We start from the raw sequence: 18707 nt of genomic DNA on the forward strand, positions 1-18707 counted from the left end.
AGAACATCCTTCTTCAGTCTTAACCATTAATTCTGCTCTCTGTTATTCCAGATGTCATTTCTGTTCTGTTCCTCCACAGCAACTTTCTCTGTGGCGGCACTGTTCATTCCTGCTCTGTTTAGTGACCTCACTGTCTTCTTACTTTTTAGTATGAGTATTAAAGTTTCACAAACCTTTATGCTAGCAACAGTCAGAAATCAAAAGTATATAGTGGAAAGTTACATTTGAACACCCTGCAAATGGGTTGCTGGAATTCACTTGTTTGTAAAATCGTACTGGTTCTGATACTTTCAATCACTGATCATTTTCCTTGACACCATGGCACTTATCATGCCCAGCCTTCCCAGGGTACAGAGCAAGAGAAAATGGATTATTCTCTCAACAATAAAAGGCGAGTCATTCGACTGGTTCTTCAGTGGGCTGCTTTATATGGAGATTTACTACAAGAGGATGAAGCAGCAATGGCCTTTTTGGAGGTAGGAGGTGTACTGGAAAGTATTTACATAGCAAGGTAAGTTGAAAGCCTGTTCAGAACATGTTGAACTCTGGTACAAAGTAAAGAGAAGTGGATCACTTCAGAGTGCAGACTCATAACTATGTTTAATTGTTTTTTAGCCGCAGTCAGTATACACAGAACAACAGCATTTGAGCTATTGTTGGATCTCTGAAATTATCTGCTGGAGTTGCACATCCTATTGAAAGTTCTGCATGGGTAGACTGTTGAACAAGAATACATTAAGTTGCTTTTTTTGGTGGGCATTGTCTAAGCTACAGTGAGCTTTGGTTAATGTTTAAATTCTTCTACAGATTTATACTGAACTAAACCAAACAGATCTGGAGCACAAAGGCAGATTATTGGTTGCCGCCATGAGGATGATAGTTTAATTAGCACAGAAGAGCAATTAATCAACGACAGTGTTCAAGAAAGGGAGAAGTAAAACATGGGTGGAGATAAGTCTTCCCAAAATATGGATCTGAATGAAAATAATTCTCTGAATGAAGATGTTGAAAGCAGGATCAAAGGCAGGAAGACAGTAAAGGGAAGACAAGGTCACAGAAGTCAACTGCGGAAAAGATTTTAAGTAGAACAAGGTTTCAGGTGCTCCATATCATGGAGAATGTGTGTGGTGCACTGGTTCCACATTTTGCCTATGAAGAGATCATGAGCACCTCAGAAAAAAAGTGGAATACAAAGTACAGAAGCCAGAATCCAGGATTGTGCTGGAAGAGAGGAATTCAAAGCCATGACTGAAAATAGTACAGTAATAGAAATTGAAAATTAGACGGAGATGGGCTTATGCTAGTAAGCATGGTCAAGACTGCTGGGTGATTTTATGTTTTGGTTTTTAACAAAAATGAAAGAAATTGCTTTTACTATCAATAACAGTGATAAGGGAAGAATGGTTTTTAAACAAAATCACTAGCCTACAAAAACAAAAAAACAAAAAACACCAGTTGTGCCACATTAATTGTGAATCCTCTTTCTTTTCTCCTTGATAATCTGAAAATGCAGTATTTGCACAAGCAGTGAGTGGCTGAACAGTAGTATAAGTAAATACTTATGTCTAGATTAGCGTTCTTTATTATCATTAAACTATCAGACGTCATCTCATAAGCCTCTATCCTTAGTACTGCTCATTTACCCCTATAGTTATTTAAAGAGTATTCTATGTCATTTACAGGAATTTTATGTATCTGTGTCGGATGATACCAGAATGATTGCAGCACTAAAGGAGCAACTTCCAGAGCTAGAGAAAATTGTAAAGCAAGTGTAAGCAAAAAATTATGCTTCCTTCTTTCTTGTTCATTGCTCTTTTTCCCAGGAAATAGATGAAGAAAATTATTTCTTATATGTTTTAAAAGTGCGTTTTGTGAATGGCACTCAGTCGCTGCAGACTGAATGTTTTCATGCAGACTTGTTTGGATGAATGCCTGTGACCCCATCTTTCTATGTAATTCTTGCATACACTGGACTGCCTCATAGAAGGGTTGACAGAAGGAATAAGAAATTATGTATACACCATTGAAACTATACTGCGTGCTTGCGTGAACTTTGTGTAGTATTTTCTGTGCCTTTGTTGTGATATACCTTACCTGTAGTATCATCTAGTCTTCTTTCCTAAATACAAACAAGAAGGTGTTGATGCTCTAGTTTGACAAATGGTCTGTGTTCTTTGTGCTTTGTGCACAAAATCTTTTAGGCAATATCTAATGATACGTACTGTATTTTAAATTTTATAGAGCTGAGGAACCTAAAGCACCACAAAAGAAGGTAAGATAATTTATTTCTGTTTCCTAAATAAAAGCTTTGGGATGGCAAACTTGTAAGCATCTTCTCTTTAGTAATTTGGGATTTATTAAAACAAGACATTCAGATATAACTTTTAACTTTGTGTCAAATTTTGCATTGCTACCCTTTTTCCTGCCATTGATCTTTTTTAAATTCAGATCTATACCCTAATGTTTATTCTTGCCATAATGTGAATCCTGGTGATTAATTTTCAGCACAAAGTTCTTCTGCAGCTGTTTAACACAAGTGATGACAGAGCACAGAAACGCCAACCTATCAGGGGCAGCGATGAAGGTGAGTTCCTTCTCTGAAGAGTCTTCTTGAGCCCTGGAACTTGCAGTAAAGTTGCCTCTCTGAAAGCAAAGGGTCTGAAAATAAACAAAAGCACTAACAGTTCAGAAGTCTGGCCTGAAGCAAACTTTGCATTTTCTGAACCAACATTCTCCATCGTTGCTTTGAAATACTCCTGATCTTTTCTCATCTGTGTGCTATAAAGCACTGTGCTTCCTCAGAGGAAGAATGTAGCAACCTTTAAAACGGGATGGACAAAACAGGCAAGAACCAATACAGACAGTGTCCATGCAGGTAGTGTCAGTGCAATAAGTATTCGATGCTGAAGGTCATGTTTGAGTCCCTTTCTCTTCTGTATAGTTTGAGCTAATACGTACAGCTGTTTCACCAGAAATGCTCCTTTGTGAGATGTGAGTGGAGCAGATAATCATTCCCTGGAGCTCTGCCGTGTGGCACACAGCCTAGAAAATGGAATCTGCTCTTTTGCCCTATTGGTATTGTGTGACTCTGTGGAGAGATCAAGGTAAAATTTACAGCAGTGTGTTAGACTGTCATTTTCAGTTGTACTGGCTTTTCAAGTTGTCATTCACTTTAGGCAGGAAAAAGCACTTCTATATAACAATATACTGAGATCTGTTCAGTGTAAACCAAATATACATTCTTTAAAACTAATATATCTGGGGATTTCTTTGCAACTGCCTGGGTCAGTCCCTCGATGGTTCTGGTGCATCTTCATCACAAAAAATACCTTCTGCTACAGAACGTTTGAACTTAAGGGGTAGTTCTTGCTACTGCACAATGGTAAAAATAAGGGAACAAAATGCAAAGTCATTTATCTGAGAAAGCCAATGGCATTTCAAAAGCAGGAGGTAAATATATATGAACAGCAGAAATCCTGCCATGCATCCAGTTCCTGTTGTTCATCTCAGTGTTTCTTCTATGTCTACAAAGAGCAAAACAATTGCTACAGCCCTGAAAGTACTACTTCTCCTGTCTGTATGGACAGAAATTAACTGCTGCTTTCATATGACTGTACCTTTCTCATTTGTAGTGCTGGCAGCAAAGCGAGCCTTGAAAATATGTAGACAACCATAACTCCTGAGACTCCTTAGCTTGGCTTGACAGCTCAGCTGAGGGAGTATTTTGCTACCTTCTGTCTTAAATTCATGTCACGGCATGCTGCCTTGCTTTTTTCAGCCTAATGTTCTATTGTATTGATTCCTAGGTTTGTGTATAAGCATGTGAGCCAATGTGTATTGTACACTCAAGTTTTAATGAATTTTTCTTCACTGTCTACAGTATTCCCGTGTCAGAAACATACTTGCCTGTAAAAAAATTACTGCAGTACAGTTTTAGTTCTGGTTGTAACCTGAACTTTATTTTCAAACCTATTTTGTGAAATGAAAAGTATTTTACTGTAATTAAGAGAGTTTTTCTGACTCCTGAAAGCAATTGTGCTGTTATAATATCTGGGACATAATAAAGTACCAGGTGAAACTAGCATCCATAAGTAGCATAGCAGTACTAAAATGGGAGTACTTCGTGTTTTACTAAAAGCTCTAAGAAGTCAGAGATTTCTAGGCTAGAAATTGTAGAATGTCTGAAGAATGGGGAATTATCAAAACAGTAATGACTTGTTTTTGCTTTTGTTCTTTCATTTGTGAGCAGTGGTTAACAAAATGAAAGTAGTTTGCGCAATAACATCTCTGTGATTGTTACATGTGGCATACATCATGGAATGGTTTTTCTCCAGTTCTTTTTAAGGTGTACTGCATAGACCAAACCTATACCACTATCCGTGTGCCGGTGTCTTCATCTGTGAAGGAAGTGATCAGCGCAGTAGCAGATAAGCTGGGTTCTGGAGAAGGCCTTATCATAGTAAAGATGAGTTCAGGAGGAGGTACTGTATTTCCATTATGTTAAATGTTTCTCATAGTGAAAGAGAAGGTCAGGAGGGATTGAAAAGCAAGACTAGTTTAGTTGTGGCTTTATTACCGTATGCACGTTCAGCTAGTACAAGCTATGTCTGAGGCAAGTCCTGTCCACGCTGCAGGCACAGACTGCAGCTCACATGCCATACAGGGAAAATGAGCAGCTGTGTATCTGCATGTATCTGAATAGAGCTACCCCAAATTCCCTTCAATGTAGAACTTTCAGGTTTTTTAACAGCAGAAATATGAGGTAAACATGGATGTCAGTTTAGATGAAGAATCAGAAGCAATAAAAAATGCTGCAGTGCTGACAGTCCCATATTGGTCCATGCCAGTCTGACCTCCATTTAGCATCTTGGTGCCAAGCCCACTGACCTGGTGTTGGCAAAGGGTGAAGAGTCAGCCCCCTACTGTAGGCTGTAGAAATGGAAGAGTGACCTCAGGATGGGTTCTGCTGGAGAATTAGCTTTGCTAAAGTGCTCTGGTTGAGTATGATTGTGAGGACACGCAGCGCTAATGAGAGCTGTTTCGGAAGGCATTTTTGTAGACAGTGATGCCTGCCAAAAACATTCACTTCCTGAGGACTGACACCAGGCAGCTCTTGTTTTTGCAGTTGCAGCAATTTTTTATTGTCAGATTTGCTGACAGCCAAATCTCTCTCTGACAGAGATTTTTGTAAGTTACCTCATTATCTTTTCTTTACCTGCAATGTGATGTTCTTTTAGAACTGCTGCAATGAGATCTAAATACAGTTACGTTTCATCACCTTCTTATGCAGTTATGTTCCAGGGAAATTTCTAGCAGGAACAGCTCTCCACATGCTTAAAGCTCAGACAAAAATGAAGAGTTGTAATGATTGCTAGATTTTTGCAAGTAGTTCTTAGAGATGGCAGACTTCTCTTAAACTGCCTGCGCAGATTGAGGCCAAGATTTTGGTTCTTGATGCCACTTTCGAATGAGAATCGCTGGGGCTGAGCTTCTGATGTTTCTTCACAAAGAGGACCTTATTGCCATCTAGTTCTGTCCTGGACATGCATCGGTTGACTGTAAAATTTGTTCCCAGAACACTGATTTTTGCAGCTGGGTCTGTCCTGCTGTCAATTCTGCAAATATTTAATGAAGTTCTTCCATTTCATGTTTACAGAAAAAGTCGTGCTCAAGCCTCATGATGTTTCAGTGTTTACAACTCTCAGTGTTAATGGACGACTCTTTGCTTGCCCACGTGACCAGTTTGATTCACTGGTATGTATGTATGCAGTGCTCAGGAAGTTCAGCTCCTCAGTTAATTTGAATGCTTGGTATTTTTTGTATTATCAATGCTTTGGGTAGAAACTAGTGGAAATACTCACAATGAAGGACTTGTAATAGTTCTATGGGACAAGCCCTGAAATGAAAATGGAGTCATGTAATCATTTCCTAAACTAGAGCAGAAATCCTCTTGATCCACCTGACAGAACCTGATTCCAGTATTCTCTGTGTCATGCTGAGCATGTAGGAAGAGCTGAATATTATCACCAAGACAAACAGTAATTCCTGATTACAAAATTGACTCCTGGTGGCCACAAGGATATATTAGAGAATACAGATGTTTGCAATTGCAGCATTATGAGGACTTGGTTCTGACAGTAAATTCCTTAGAATCTTCTCTATCTGAGCCCCAGTAAATACTCAAACTCTCTGATTCTAACTAGAATCACAGAACATATTCCTCCTAGAACGTCTTTTTTTTTTTTTTTTAAATAAGAAAAATTGCTTATAAGTACTTACAGTTTATACAGCTATTCTAACAATCTCATAGGGTCTGCTTTTACAGGGTTTGATTTGACTGTACTTTTTGTTCCTTTTATTTCATTAAAAACAAATGTCATTGCCAAGTCATGTCAGCATGAACTCTGTTACTCCTACCCTTGTTTCAGCCTCCTGTGTGCCTTTAACAAGCCACTTACTATATATGCCTGATTTCTTTTATAGATATGGTAAAATCTGTGCTTTGCTGCTGAGTTCAATTTAGTAACCAGGGAATGCACATACAGCATACTGTACTTCCATGCAGGGATATATCTTGTTCAGTTTATTAAATTCTGATGCTCCCTCAAGGTTAATTAATCCTGCTAAATAGATACCTGTGTGAGGCATTCTACTCTAAAGTGAGGCTGCATTAGTACAATGTTGAGTACTTTCATATGGCTTTGCATGTCTGTGCAGACATACCTTTGGCAGCATATTGTCTTGGCTTTCTGTGCCTTTTCTCCTCTGCTGCCTATCTACCTTGGATCAAGGCTTCAATATGTACATCAACTGCAAAAGGAAAATCCAGGCGAGCGTACCCCAATAGTGCAGTACAGGCATGCCAGTAACAACGAACTAGGAGAAGGCTGAGGTACCGAAGAGCTTTTTTTGCCTCAGTCTTCACTAGTGACTGCTCTACACACAGCCCTTGCGCAGATTATTCAGAAGGTGAGAGAACTGGAGGATGATGCCCCTCCTGCTGTAAGCAAAGATCAGGTTCATGACTACCTCAGGAACTGAATATTCATAAGTCTGTGAGTCTGGATGCATCCCAGAGTCCTGGGGGAAGTGGCTGACGTAGTCATAGTGATCAGGTGAAGTCCCTGGTCACTGGAAAAAAGGCCGTAGAAAAAAGGGTAGAAAAGATGTCCATGGAATTGCCAACCTGTTAGCCTTACCTCAGTGCTGGGGAAGATCATGGAGCAGATACTCCAGGAAGCTAAGACACATGGAAGAGAGGCAGGTCCTGCCTGACCAACCTTGTCACTGTTCATGATGGTGTAACTGTGTCAGTGGACAAGGGAAGAGACACTGATGTAATCTATCTGGACTTCAGTAAGGCCTTTGACATGCTCTCCCGTAATATCCTTCTCTCCAAATCGGAATGAAATGGATTTGATGGATGGACCGTTCAGTGGATGAGGCACTGGTTGTTAGGCCATACTGAGAGTGGTAGTCAATGGCTCAATATCCAGATGGAGATTGGGGACAAGTGGTGTCCCTCAGGGGTCGGTAATGGGACCAGTGCTCTTTAACATCTTGATCAATTATATCAACAGTGGGATCGAGTGCACCCTCAATAGGTTTGTGGATGACACCAAGCTGAGTGCAGTCAACACACCAGAGGGATGGGATGCCATTCAGATAGATCTAGAGGACTTGAGCAAAGAGACCAGGAGAGCCCCATGAGTCTCAACAAATCCAAGTGCAGGGTCTTGCACCCGGGTCATGGCAACCCCGACTATCAGTGCAAGCTGGAGGGTGTAATGTAAGAACAGAGCACAGCCCTGCCAAAGGACTTTGGGGTTCTGGTAGATGGTAAGCTGGGCGTGAGCCAGCAATGTGCCCTTGCAGCCCAGAAGGACAATTGTATCTTGGGCTGCATCAAAAGAACTGTGGCTAGCAGGGCAGGGGAGATGATCCTGCCCCTCTGTTCTGTGTTGGCGAGACCTCACTTGGGGTACTGTGTCCAGATGTGGAGTCCTCAGTACAGGAGAGACGTGGACCTGTTGGAGCAGGTCCAGAGGAGGGACGCAAAAACGATCCGAGGGATGGAACACGTCCCATGTGAGGCTGAGAGAGCTGGGACTGTTCAGTCTGGAGAAGAGAAGGTTCTGGGAAGACCTGAAAGCAGCTTTTCAGTATCTAAAGGGCATTTGTAAGAAAGAAGGGAACAGACTCTTCAGCAGGGTCTGTTGTGATAGGACAATGGGAAATGGATTCAAAGTAACGGAGGGGATATTTTGATTGGACATAAGGATGTTTTTTCAATAAGGGTGGTAAGGCACTGGCACGGGTTGCCCAGAGAGGTGGTAGATTACCTGGCCTTGGAGACATTCAAGTCAGGCTGAACAGGGCTCTGAACAACCTGATGTAGCTGTAGTGTCCCTGCAGGAGAGTTGGACCAGATTGCCTTTGAAGGTCTCTTCCAACTCAAACAAGTCTAAGTGCTCCAAATGCTACAATGAGCTCTGAGCAGCTACAGGACTGCAGTGTGCTAGTCTTTGTCAATTGGACAGGCTTCGATAGGAACTACGGGGTGAACACTCAGCACCTTGTATGAAGCTCTCAGCACTGCACGACAGAATTCATCTCCTTATCAAGTGCATTTTTTCAAAGAGGTACAAACAACTTCAAAAATCTTATGACCTTCCTCCCTCACAATTTAATCCTTTTATATTCTCGTTTCTTGCTGCAGCCTATGTGGGTGCATTTATTTGTATTGCACTTGACAGTTCCCATGTGAATATTGTTCTGGGTCAGACAAAGTTGCAAGTATGCAGTGAGTTTACATCTACGTGCTTCTTTCCTAGCCTTGGAAAACATGTGTTTGTTATGGTAACAGCTATGTTGTATTTGTCTCCAAATAGGGGAAATAAACCCTAAGTCTTATTCCACAAATTTCCACGCAATAAGATTTTTCTACACATAACTGTATTTTTCATTCATACTTTGTCTTCAACTGAAGAAACTTTTGGGTTTGTGCAAATCCCAGGCTGTAAGGTTGATGGCTGTCCTGAGGTTTTTCTTAAGATAATGTTATACTTAAATACTTTATTTAAAAAACTGTAGATGGATATTTAAAGGCAATAATGTCTGTGGGTAAGTTTAATTATTTTTAATGATATGTATATTTAAATAACATCATATTTGTATATGATGGTATTTGATATAAAGGCTTTCCCTAGCAAGAACTCAAACAGAAATAAAGCTACAATACTGTGTATTGTTGATGTATTAATCCAGCCACTTTTTTTTCTGTAGGTAATAGAATATTCCTTTATAGAAGACAGTTGATTTAATAAGCTCAATTTTAGCGCTACAGTACGTAAATATGGCCTGTTAATCTTCCAGACTCTATTCAGTTGCTGCTCAGAAAGGAGCCTGTTGACAATTCCCTGCTCTGCAATTAACTAACAAAGACCTTGTAAGACATAGAGAAACTTGTGAGTGAACTCTACTGCCCTCTCCTGGAAACAAAACAATTAAAACGTGGGTTTGCTAGAAGCTTTACTGATGTTTTCCCAATGGAAATTTCAGAATGCATGTGAACTTGCAAGACTGTTTGTTAGTGTTTAGCCGGGGCTGGCTCAAATGTGTTGACCTTAATATATACAGCAGGTTACTTCAAAAGTGCCTTGAAGTGATCTCAAGCCATGTTTTAAATCTCTTCAGTGTAAGATCTACTTATGTGCAACACCGTAGATCACATTTCTTTTATTGGATGGTATGGAATTGTCTTTCGAAAATACTTTATACTTGAATGGTATAAAGAATTCTTTCTTATAAGACCGCGTGTTTATAATTTTCATTACCGTAATGAGGAGTTTTGCAATCAGGTAATAGTGCATCGCGGTACAGACAAAGAGAAAGTATGAGCATGTTTTAAATGCCTCACATAAATGAGCAGAAGATCTTGCAATCACTGCAGGTTTCTGAAATATGGTGAGTGTAATAATTCTCATTGGTATGGTCAGTAATTTACTAAAGTATCTGGCTTGTGCTTTGTGACTCAGTTGTTTGTGTATGTGAAAGAGGAAATTGATAACAAAAGCTTTGTGAACAGACCTATGCTCCTAAACAAATAAGCATGCTTAAGGAGCAAAACGCACATTATTTCTGGCTTCAAATTCTAGAACAATGCTAAGAATAACATACTGACAACAGTCTCTCTTACTTCCCTACAGTACCTCTGAAGTAATTTTAGAATTTCACTCAGCATCCTCTGCATAGTGGATACTGATTTTTGCATACGACTTCTCTTTTCCTAATGCCAGCCTGTGCAAAACAGCAAATTTCAGTTTTCCTATTAGATGCAGGTGCAGGGAAATGGTCACACTGGAAACAAACAAACAAACAGAAACGTTATGGAAGAAAAGCTCCAATCACGTAATTTAGCATTTCTAAAATATTTTTTCTGTTTGTAGGCACCATTACCAGAACAAGAGGGACCATCAGTTGGTACGGTTGGAACGTTTGAGCTGATGAGCTCCAAAGACCTCGCACATCAGATGACAATTTATGACTGGGAGCTCTTCAACTGTGTGCATGAGGTAAAAAAAAGTCCATCTATTCAGATTTAGAATCTGTCAGGAAATGTTTAATTGGTGCGTTGTATGGTAGGTATGTTCAGTACCTGCAAATCTCTGATCTTGATTTTCAAAAATACTGCCTACAAGTTTTGAAAGCATGAGGCATTCTTTGTCTGATTTTATCTTTGCATCTTTTCTGTAAAACTTCTCCCAAACACATGCTGTTTAAGTACATTTTATTCAAGATATTAAGCTATTTATGCACAATCTATAGTTATGCTTTTAGTATGCTTCAGCTATTGACTGTTGGATTGGAACCAAAGTTCTTGTGATCAGTGCAACAATAAATGTAAACTGCAGAGCAAGTTTCAGGCTAGTGTAGGATGTAGATACTTACCTGGTTACTGTTTTTACCTTCTTTCCACTGTCCAAAGTATAAGATTTCTAAGAAAAAAACTAATCCCAAACGCTTTTCTTTTTCCTAGCTGGAACTGATCTATCACACTTTTGGAAGGCACAATTTCAAAAAGACCACAGCAAATCTGGATTTATTTTTAAGAAGATTTAATGAAATTCAGTTCTGGGTGGTCACTGAGATTTGTCTTTGCTCTCAACTCAGCAAGCGTGTGCAGCTACTGAAGAAATATATTAAGATTGCTGCCCAGTAAGTACACAATCATCTATGAGCTGGAAATGAGGCTGAATATAGTAAATTTGTTGCTACTGTCCTTTTTCTGTTTGTTTGTTTTTGTTTCCAAGAAGCCACGCGTTCAGAGGTTAAAACGTTTTTATTCAGTAATTCTGTTTCCTTACCGTGTGGTATAGAAGTGGTATACATATTTCTGTCTTACTCTTCATTGATCCTTTATTTATGAAAATCTCTGGATTTTTAGGGCTATGCTTTCACATAGAGTTTGTGAGTAAATATATACTTCAGCTCCCTAAGAGAATCCATCATTTACCCTTAAGCACATTAGGAAAAACTAATTTTAGTAAAGGATATAGTACTGAGATGATGAGGCTCGTGCAGCTGCAGGTGGTGATCACTGTTACCTTCTTCCTTTGCACTTTGCAATATGTTTATTACACTTCTCACCTGTCATTCTGTGTCTGAACTAAGTTCACTGAGGCATGCAGTGAGGAGCTGCTGTTCTTAGCATCTGTCTCAGACTTTGGGTGTTGTGAGTGGAGGCTTTAAGCAGTGTTACAGAACAAAGCAGTCCTTATTTGTTGGTAAACCATGAAATTTAACATATGTTGCACTCCTTGGTGAAGTAGTGTGAAGAAATTACAGCTGTGACGTCTCTGTCCTCACAGTTTGTGATTCCACATGGCTGAAATCAGTGTTCGCATCAAAACTATGGCTCAGCATCCTGCTCTGCTGCGGGCTGAGCCCTGCTCCTCAGTGCTGCTTCCTTCCTGGGACCTGCTTCAGGCCCTCTGGAGGCTGGGGGTTCCAAGAAGCTGAAGATTTTCAAAATCTGGCAGTGTGCATGCAGGATCAGGTTTCTGTGCAGAACAGTGAACAGCATTTACCTCTTTAGTTTCTAAAAATAAGCGTGCTGCATATTCCATGATCCTGCAGCCGGGAGAGGGCAGTGGCAGCCGCACACAGCACAGGGAGCTGGGGCCTCTGCTGAGCTCAGAGGCGTGTAGCAGGGAAATGGTGAAATATGGGAAATTGAGATACAATAGTCATTTCCATAAGCACTTGAAATCAAGTACCTGAAAAATACAGTTAAATATCTCCTTAATAAGCCGCCCTAGCCAGTGAGTTCCTCAGTGTCATGAGTTTAGCCCTATGCTATTTACAACAGCTTGACAACCTCCTGTTTACTTCCATGTTTCTGGTATCGCTACAATGCTAAAAATAAATAGCTAAAAGTGGCTTGCTCTGCCAAACCCTCTTTGTCTCCTGGATGCAGAGAAAGCCAAAGCACAAGATCTGCTGAAGCACAGACGGAGCAGGCAGGACTGATTGCAGGGTGGGAAAGGCACTGGGAAGTTCTGCCAGGCTCCTGCCCCCGGCATGGGGCTGCAGTAGTAACAAGTGCTATAGCACGCCTGAGACAAACACTGCACCCGAGTCTGAGGGGAGAGAAAGCCAAGAAACTGAATCAGCAGCTGGGGGCCTAGGCCTCTAGGCAAGATCTGTAAGGAAGCTTTGCTTGCAAAGACCCTTGAGACCTTTACCCTACCTGGAACTAAAAGGCTCATTAGAAAAGTGTCTGGTGCAGTTCAGTGCTGCACAATTCATCTTGCATGGCAGGTGGTAACAAGATGCCTTGCATATACCAATTTTCAAAGATAGCAGTTGTTGAGAGCCCTGTTTCGATTCCGTGACAGGGGACCCAGATACCATTGCAGGAGGCACATTGCTCTACATCTGCCCCCAGCACACCCTGTGCTGTGTATTGCCTGGTGCCAAGCCCTGGCTCCCAGTGCTGTGCACACTTGTTGTCAGTTCCAGAAGCTGTTGTTGCCTTTGCATCTGCTGGGAAAGGATGTGGAGGTTACCAGGTTCATCTTTTCCCTCCAGCCATTTTGGGATCAAACTTTGAAACAATGAGAAGAAGCAAACCATGTTTCCTGTAGTGAGTTCTTCCCACAGTAACTGCATTTGAAAGGCCTTCTAGGAAGTACTTGCAGAAACTTTTGTGGATAGCCACAGACACTGTATGCATTTCCTCTTTGCAGATACACCCACAGGCTATTTAGAAACTTTCCTGTGCATCACTACACTCAGACACTTTCACCTAGTTTTTGAAAATTGTTCTTTCCCTACACGTGCATGTATTATAAGCCCAAGGAGCCTCTAAGAAATTTTTGAAGGGTATGTGTGTGTGCAGAGACAATAAGATAAATCTGCTCATGTAAGTACTGAGAAGTTTTAACCATACTTGTGCTGGAGACAAGAGCACATGTTTGTTTATATACATGTTGACAATTTGTAGTAATGCAAAGATGTTTCCAATACAGTCATTTCTGGGAGGCTGAGGAACCTCTGCTCCAAACACACCATGGTGCTTGTGGAGAATCCACTTACTGACATTTTGCAGGCAGAACGTATGCACCGCTGCCAGTGGTGCCACACTGCACTGTTTCTCATTACAGTGTTCCTCTATTTGGAACTAAGCTATTCAGTGTAGAGCCCGCAGAATTTACAGAACATTTGGTACACAGAATCTTAAACCTAGATTGATTCTAGGGTCTTAGTCAAATGGCACTGCTTAGTAGGATATTTAGCAAACTTTTCCTTTTTAAAAGGAAAGATAAATTCAAATTGTATATTGCAGACAGTTTTGCAGCTGCCTGCATTTGAGCACTACTGATGTGTGCTACTAATTATTTTTATTATGCCAGAATTTATTCTCAGCATCACAAACTGCAGACAGATCTCCTTTTCTGGATTTAGTTGTGCTTAGGGAAGAGCTTATCACCAACAACCTATCCTGGTAGCTTTTCATCCTTATTTCCCCTCAGATCCACTAACAAGGCTCTCCCTAACTTGCTCTAGTCACAATAAGTTGGAGTAGCTTTAGCATTTCAGCTTATCTTCACCAATCTTACTTGGCTGTCCCTAATCTGATGTGGGAGAATTTGTATAAGCAGCTCTGCCAGACTCTGTGAGTGTGCAGCAGTCTCCTACAGGCAGACCATCAGGTGGGGAGAGATTTTTTCATATGCTCAGTGCTCACACTGGGTAGACACAAGCGAGGTCCAGATCTAAAGGACTCACCTCTTCAATATATCAAGTCTGGTGAAACAGAGGGACAGAAAGAGCAGAGCTCATGTGGCATTTATAGAGTCAGACAGTAGCGTATGATGATTATACTAATTTTATGTGGAGCTGAGGATGCCTCAGAGGAGCTAAGAGTGTCAGTAGTTAATGGAAATTCTCAAACCATCTGAGAAATGTAGGTTAAATCTTGTGGAAGCTTTCTTCGAAAACAGCAAAAGAAGCAGAGACTGAGATTCTGAAATCAGATTTTGGGAATTAGTTGTGGAAAACAGCAAGTTATTTGCAGGAACCTTGTAAGATGCAGATTTGTGTGGCTTTATTCTCTGTCTTCCGTCCCCACTGAGTAAATGAGCCATGCAGTGCAGTCACAGTCAAGGAACTGTTTGAGCTTCTCCTGTCAGAGCTTGACTGTGCTGACTCCTGCGTATGGTGTACTGAATCTTCCGTAATTGCATAATACATAATTACATAAGTTAAGTTTTCCAGCTTTTCTGGCTGGTAACAACAATTCTCTATTGCATTAGGGATAAAGGTTGACCTAGAGCTCCTACTGCCCTGCCTCATTAATGATGCTGGTAGCAAATGGTAGTTCTTTGCCTGAAGCATCCTAAAAAGTTCCAGAATATACAAGTACTATTTAGAAGCCGTACACAGCAAGAAATCATTGACACACAGGCATCTCTAGACAGCTGGTCTTCTCTTTCAAAAGACACAGTGCCCTTGTAAACTGCAAGGAAGATCTTCTAGGGACAGCCTCCAGCATTCATAGCTGTTTTTGGAAGCTGTCAGCAAGTTCTTCTGCAAATGGGATTCTAAAGCAGTTGCTTCCACTGGTATTTCTGGGATCTGGGTTGAGCCCAGATCCGATACTGTCCTTCTGGATGGGAAGGAACTTCAAAGACTCCTTTAATGTCTTGCAGATGCTGGCACACAGTGAAGTAGGAGCAGGAGGTTGTTTTAAGAGGGAGAGTAAAGAAGTCTCACAGTGAATTAATGCCATAGCAGAGTAATGGTGCATTGCTGGTCAGAGCTGCAAAGCTCCTGTCAGGTTATGTTGGGTTTCTGGCTTAGCTCCCTTCAGGTTGTCTTGTGTACTTCTGTTCCTACTGATGCTTACAACTTAAAACTTTGTGTTTCAGCTGTAAAGAATACAAAAATCTGAATTCCTTTTTTGCTATTATTATGGGACTGAGTAATGTTGCCGTGAGCCGTCTTTCACTGACATGGGAGGTAAGTCGTAGCTACAGCCCATTTCCAAGAAGTTTGACTGGTATGCCTGCTTTTAGTTAGCAAAAACATGTTACGACTTTATTATAGGAAATACTAGATCTAATAATTCAGGTCCTGAGCAGAAGCCTTTAACTTAGGGTAATAATTTTTACTGATAAGGCAGTATACCTGTAGGTGTGCTCAGTGCTCACAATCAGTTAACAAGTGTGACAGCACCAGCTTTAGTAACTAAATCATCCAACAGGATAAGCAGTGCAGCCTCTTACATCAGCCCATCCCCTCGTTGCCTTAACTAGCCATTTGTTGAGTTCACTCACATGTTGTTCTCTAAAATCCATCCTCTATTTGCACATATTATTTTCTGATCCCTATATGGACTCTGCTACCCTAATAACATATGGATTCTGTTTTTCTCTCTTGTATGTCCCCTTGATTACTGTCAATTTGATCTGCACTCTCAGAGCTTCCACTTGTTTCTGTGGCTTTGTTCTTTTCTTTGTGAGCATCTAGAAAGGGCAGCATCCAGCAGGATGAGACAGTAAGCATGTGTAACCACTAGGAACATTCTGGTTGTCAGAAGCAGTGCAGATTTGAATGTGCATGTACTTCCTTCATTAGAAATGGAAATAGTTGGCACGATGCAACTGAGACCAGAATTTGAACACCTAAAAAAGGAATTTAGACTAACACGTCTGAGAAAGCACCAGCTCAATCTGCAGTAGTACATGTTGAAAGTAGTATATGGAATCAGTGCTGAAATCAAAGATTTGCAGATCAGTTCCAAAAAATAATGAACTTTCATTTGTGGGTAGAGAGAGGGGTAGTTGGGAGAGCCAAGGCAGTAGAGACACTGTATGAAGACAGAAGAGGTACCTGGAGTTACCTCAGCAGTATGAAGCGGATGCAGGTTCTGAGCTGTGGGGGACACACGTTGTCTGTTAGCATTAGTGAACCTGAGCTCAGGCAACGTTATCACACTGGTTGTGTAGGGCAGTCAGTCAGTTTGCCAGGAGAATCTCTGCAGCTTGATGTTTAAACCTTACATGTGTACAGATTATGCTAAAAACCAAACGTATAAAGACCTGATTTTTGCTGTATTATCATGCATTTACATTAGTTGCACGCACAAATTAGATATTTGCAGGTGCAAATGTCCAATTATACCACTTATTTCACAAATACCTAATCTGCATGCATATGCAAACGAGGCAGACAGTTGTTCACACACATCATTAAAAATTAGGCCCTTGCTGTGGCACACTGTAAATATCTTGCTAGGGCACGCACTCCAAATGTAGAAAGTACTAAAAAAAATCATCTCTACACCATAAAGTCTCATAATCTTTAAATGTTGCTCGCTGCCAATATTAGTTTATCAAAACGAGAAAGCTGACATTGTCTGAGTGTGCATTAAAAGTCACTCTGATTTCTGAATAATTTATAACACATCTTATTGTCTTTATAGAAAAATATCATTTAATATGTCTATTACTAGTACAGTATACTATATATATAATATAATAGTATGAGAGGGAAAAATATTTACTAACAGCCATTTCATCCTATTTGCTGTGCAAACCAACTGGCCACATTTATTAGTGTCAGTACTGTGAGCTAAAATCTGTTCATTAACTTATGGTCTAGAAAGCACTAGAGGCTGCTGAGTACATCGAGAATGCTGATGTATTGTCATGACCAGAAAACCTTCTGGAAATGCCTAGGGATGGACTTGAATGTTGTGAGGGCAGTTCCTTGTAGGTATGAATGATGAAGCTGAGCCACCCCTTCACAAGCTGTGTTTAATTTATATATTGAGATAGACTATAGTGGGGAACGTCCTGAAGCCACTCACTAAACTTCCACTTCCATTCTGAATTCAGTGATGGCAATGTAAACCAAACAAAAATCTGAATCTAAACATCCCATAGGAGTACATTCAAGTTGGGATTTAGATCAGGATGCAGGTTTCATGGCTGGTCCCGTCTCTATTTATAAGCCGGTTGCTAGGAGACATGTTGTATTTTAGATTAGCACATTGTTAGAAATATCTGGCAAAAAGAGCACTTTCCTGACTTTAAGGCGTTGTAGAAGGAACTAGCATTTACAGTAAAATTACTGTACTAATTGGATTTAATTAAGGTTTGCTATTTTTGTTTTTCATTAACAGAAACTTCCAAGCAAGTTCAAGAAGATCTATGCAGAATTTGAAAGCTTAATGGTGAATAGCAATAGATCCCTTATTCTGTGCACAATCTGAGCTAATTCAGTTTCTGAGTAACTGATTTGAATTCCTTGATTCAGAACATTTTATATGCCCTTGTTTGACTTTAAGAAGTTTATGATCCCATTTTAGAGCTGCTAAAACAAGTATGTATGACTAATAAATTATACTCTTAGGAACCTACTCTGAGAGAACGTATGTATCACTCAAAGTTAAACTGAGAAACTCTGAAAAGCTTTATTGCATGTTTTCCGATAGCACATGTGGGAAATTATATTTTACAACCTGGATTTTTCCAGGCAATGCATTTAATGTTACAGCATATGCAATACTGGCTCTGCAGCTGCAATGGAGGAGGTAAAATCTTCGGTCCTTTTATAAACAATTTTTTCATAATCACCTCTTCCCTTGCTATTTGGCATGAAAAATGTTTGTGTTCAGCATGTAAATGGAATGGGAAAATGATAAAAGGCTTAGCTTGCAGATGCACTTTTAAAGCCGCACGAGAAAATAGCGATTTTAATAAATGCCATGGCATCTAAATGAATGCATACAGTGTCTTAATACATGTAATAATACATATTACTAATTATTTTATTTTTTTCTTAAGGATCCATCAAGAAACCATAGGGCCTACAGACTGACAGTAGCTAAATTGGATCCTCCAATAATTCCTTTCATGCCTCTACTTATAAAAGGTAAGCTTGTATGCTACCAGAACTATTAACTTGAAAGCTATTTGTCAAATATTTGAAGAGTCAGAGTAAAAAGCAGCAAGAAAAAGCAAAAATCAATCTCAGTGTGGGGTATGATCTTTTTCCGTTACAAAAAGTGTGACACAGAGTCAGGAAAAAATGCTTTGGTGCATCTGAATATTATACCTCAATTTTACTAGCCTCAGAAATGCTGTAAATGAAAACCTAAATGTTTTACTTTTATAGCTGCTTTGATTGTTGTAAGA

At 40.2% G+C, this 18707-nt stretch overlaps 1 protein-coding gene across 3 annotated transcripts in view; it reads left to right on the plus strand.

The window, feature by feature from the left end:
* Nucleotides 1–18707, plus strand: part of RAPGEF4 (Rap guanine nucleotide exchange factor 4) — a 121531-nt gene that overhangs the window by 91987 nt on the left and 10837 nt on the right. For all 3 annotated transcript variants that reach the window (XM_042874678.1, XM_042874676.1, XM_042874677.1), the window contains 11 exons: nt 326–476; nt 1683–1771; nt 2242–2272; nt 2506–2584; nt 4335–4481; nt 5657–5754; nt 10449–10574; nt 11039–11217; nt 15435–15525; nt 17693–17743; nt 18357–18444. In XM_042874678.1, the coding sequence (XP_042730612.1) occupies nt 326–476; nt 1683–1771; nt 2242–2272; nt 2506–2584; nt 4335–4481; nt 5657–5754; nt 10449–10574; nt 11039–11217; nt 15435–15525; nt 17693–17743; nt 18357–18444 (1130 nt within the window). The remainder of the gene's footprint in view (nt 1–325; nt 477–1682; nt 1772–2241; nt 2273–2505; nt 2585–4334; nt 4482–5656; nt 5755–10448; nt 10575–11038; nt 11218–15434; nt 15526–17692; nt 17744–18356; nt 18445–18707) is intronic.

The sequence above is a fragment of the Lagopus leucura genome, unplaced genomic scaffold (genome assembly GCF_019238085.1).
Source record: "Lagopus leucura isolate 7727_CA_CO unplaced genomic scaffold, USGS_WTPT01 Super-Scaffold_100012, whole genome shotgun sequence".
Lineage (NCBI taxonomy): Eukaryota > Metazoa > Chordata > Aves > Galliformes > Phasianidae > Lagopus > Lagopus leucura.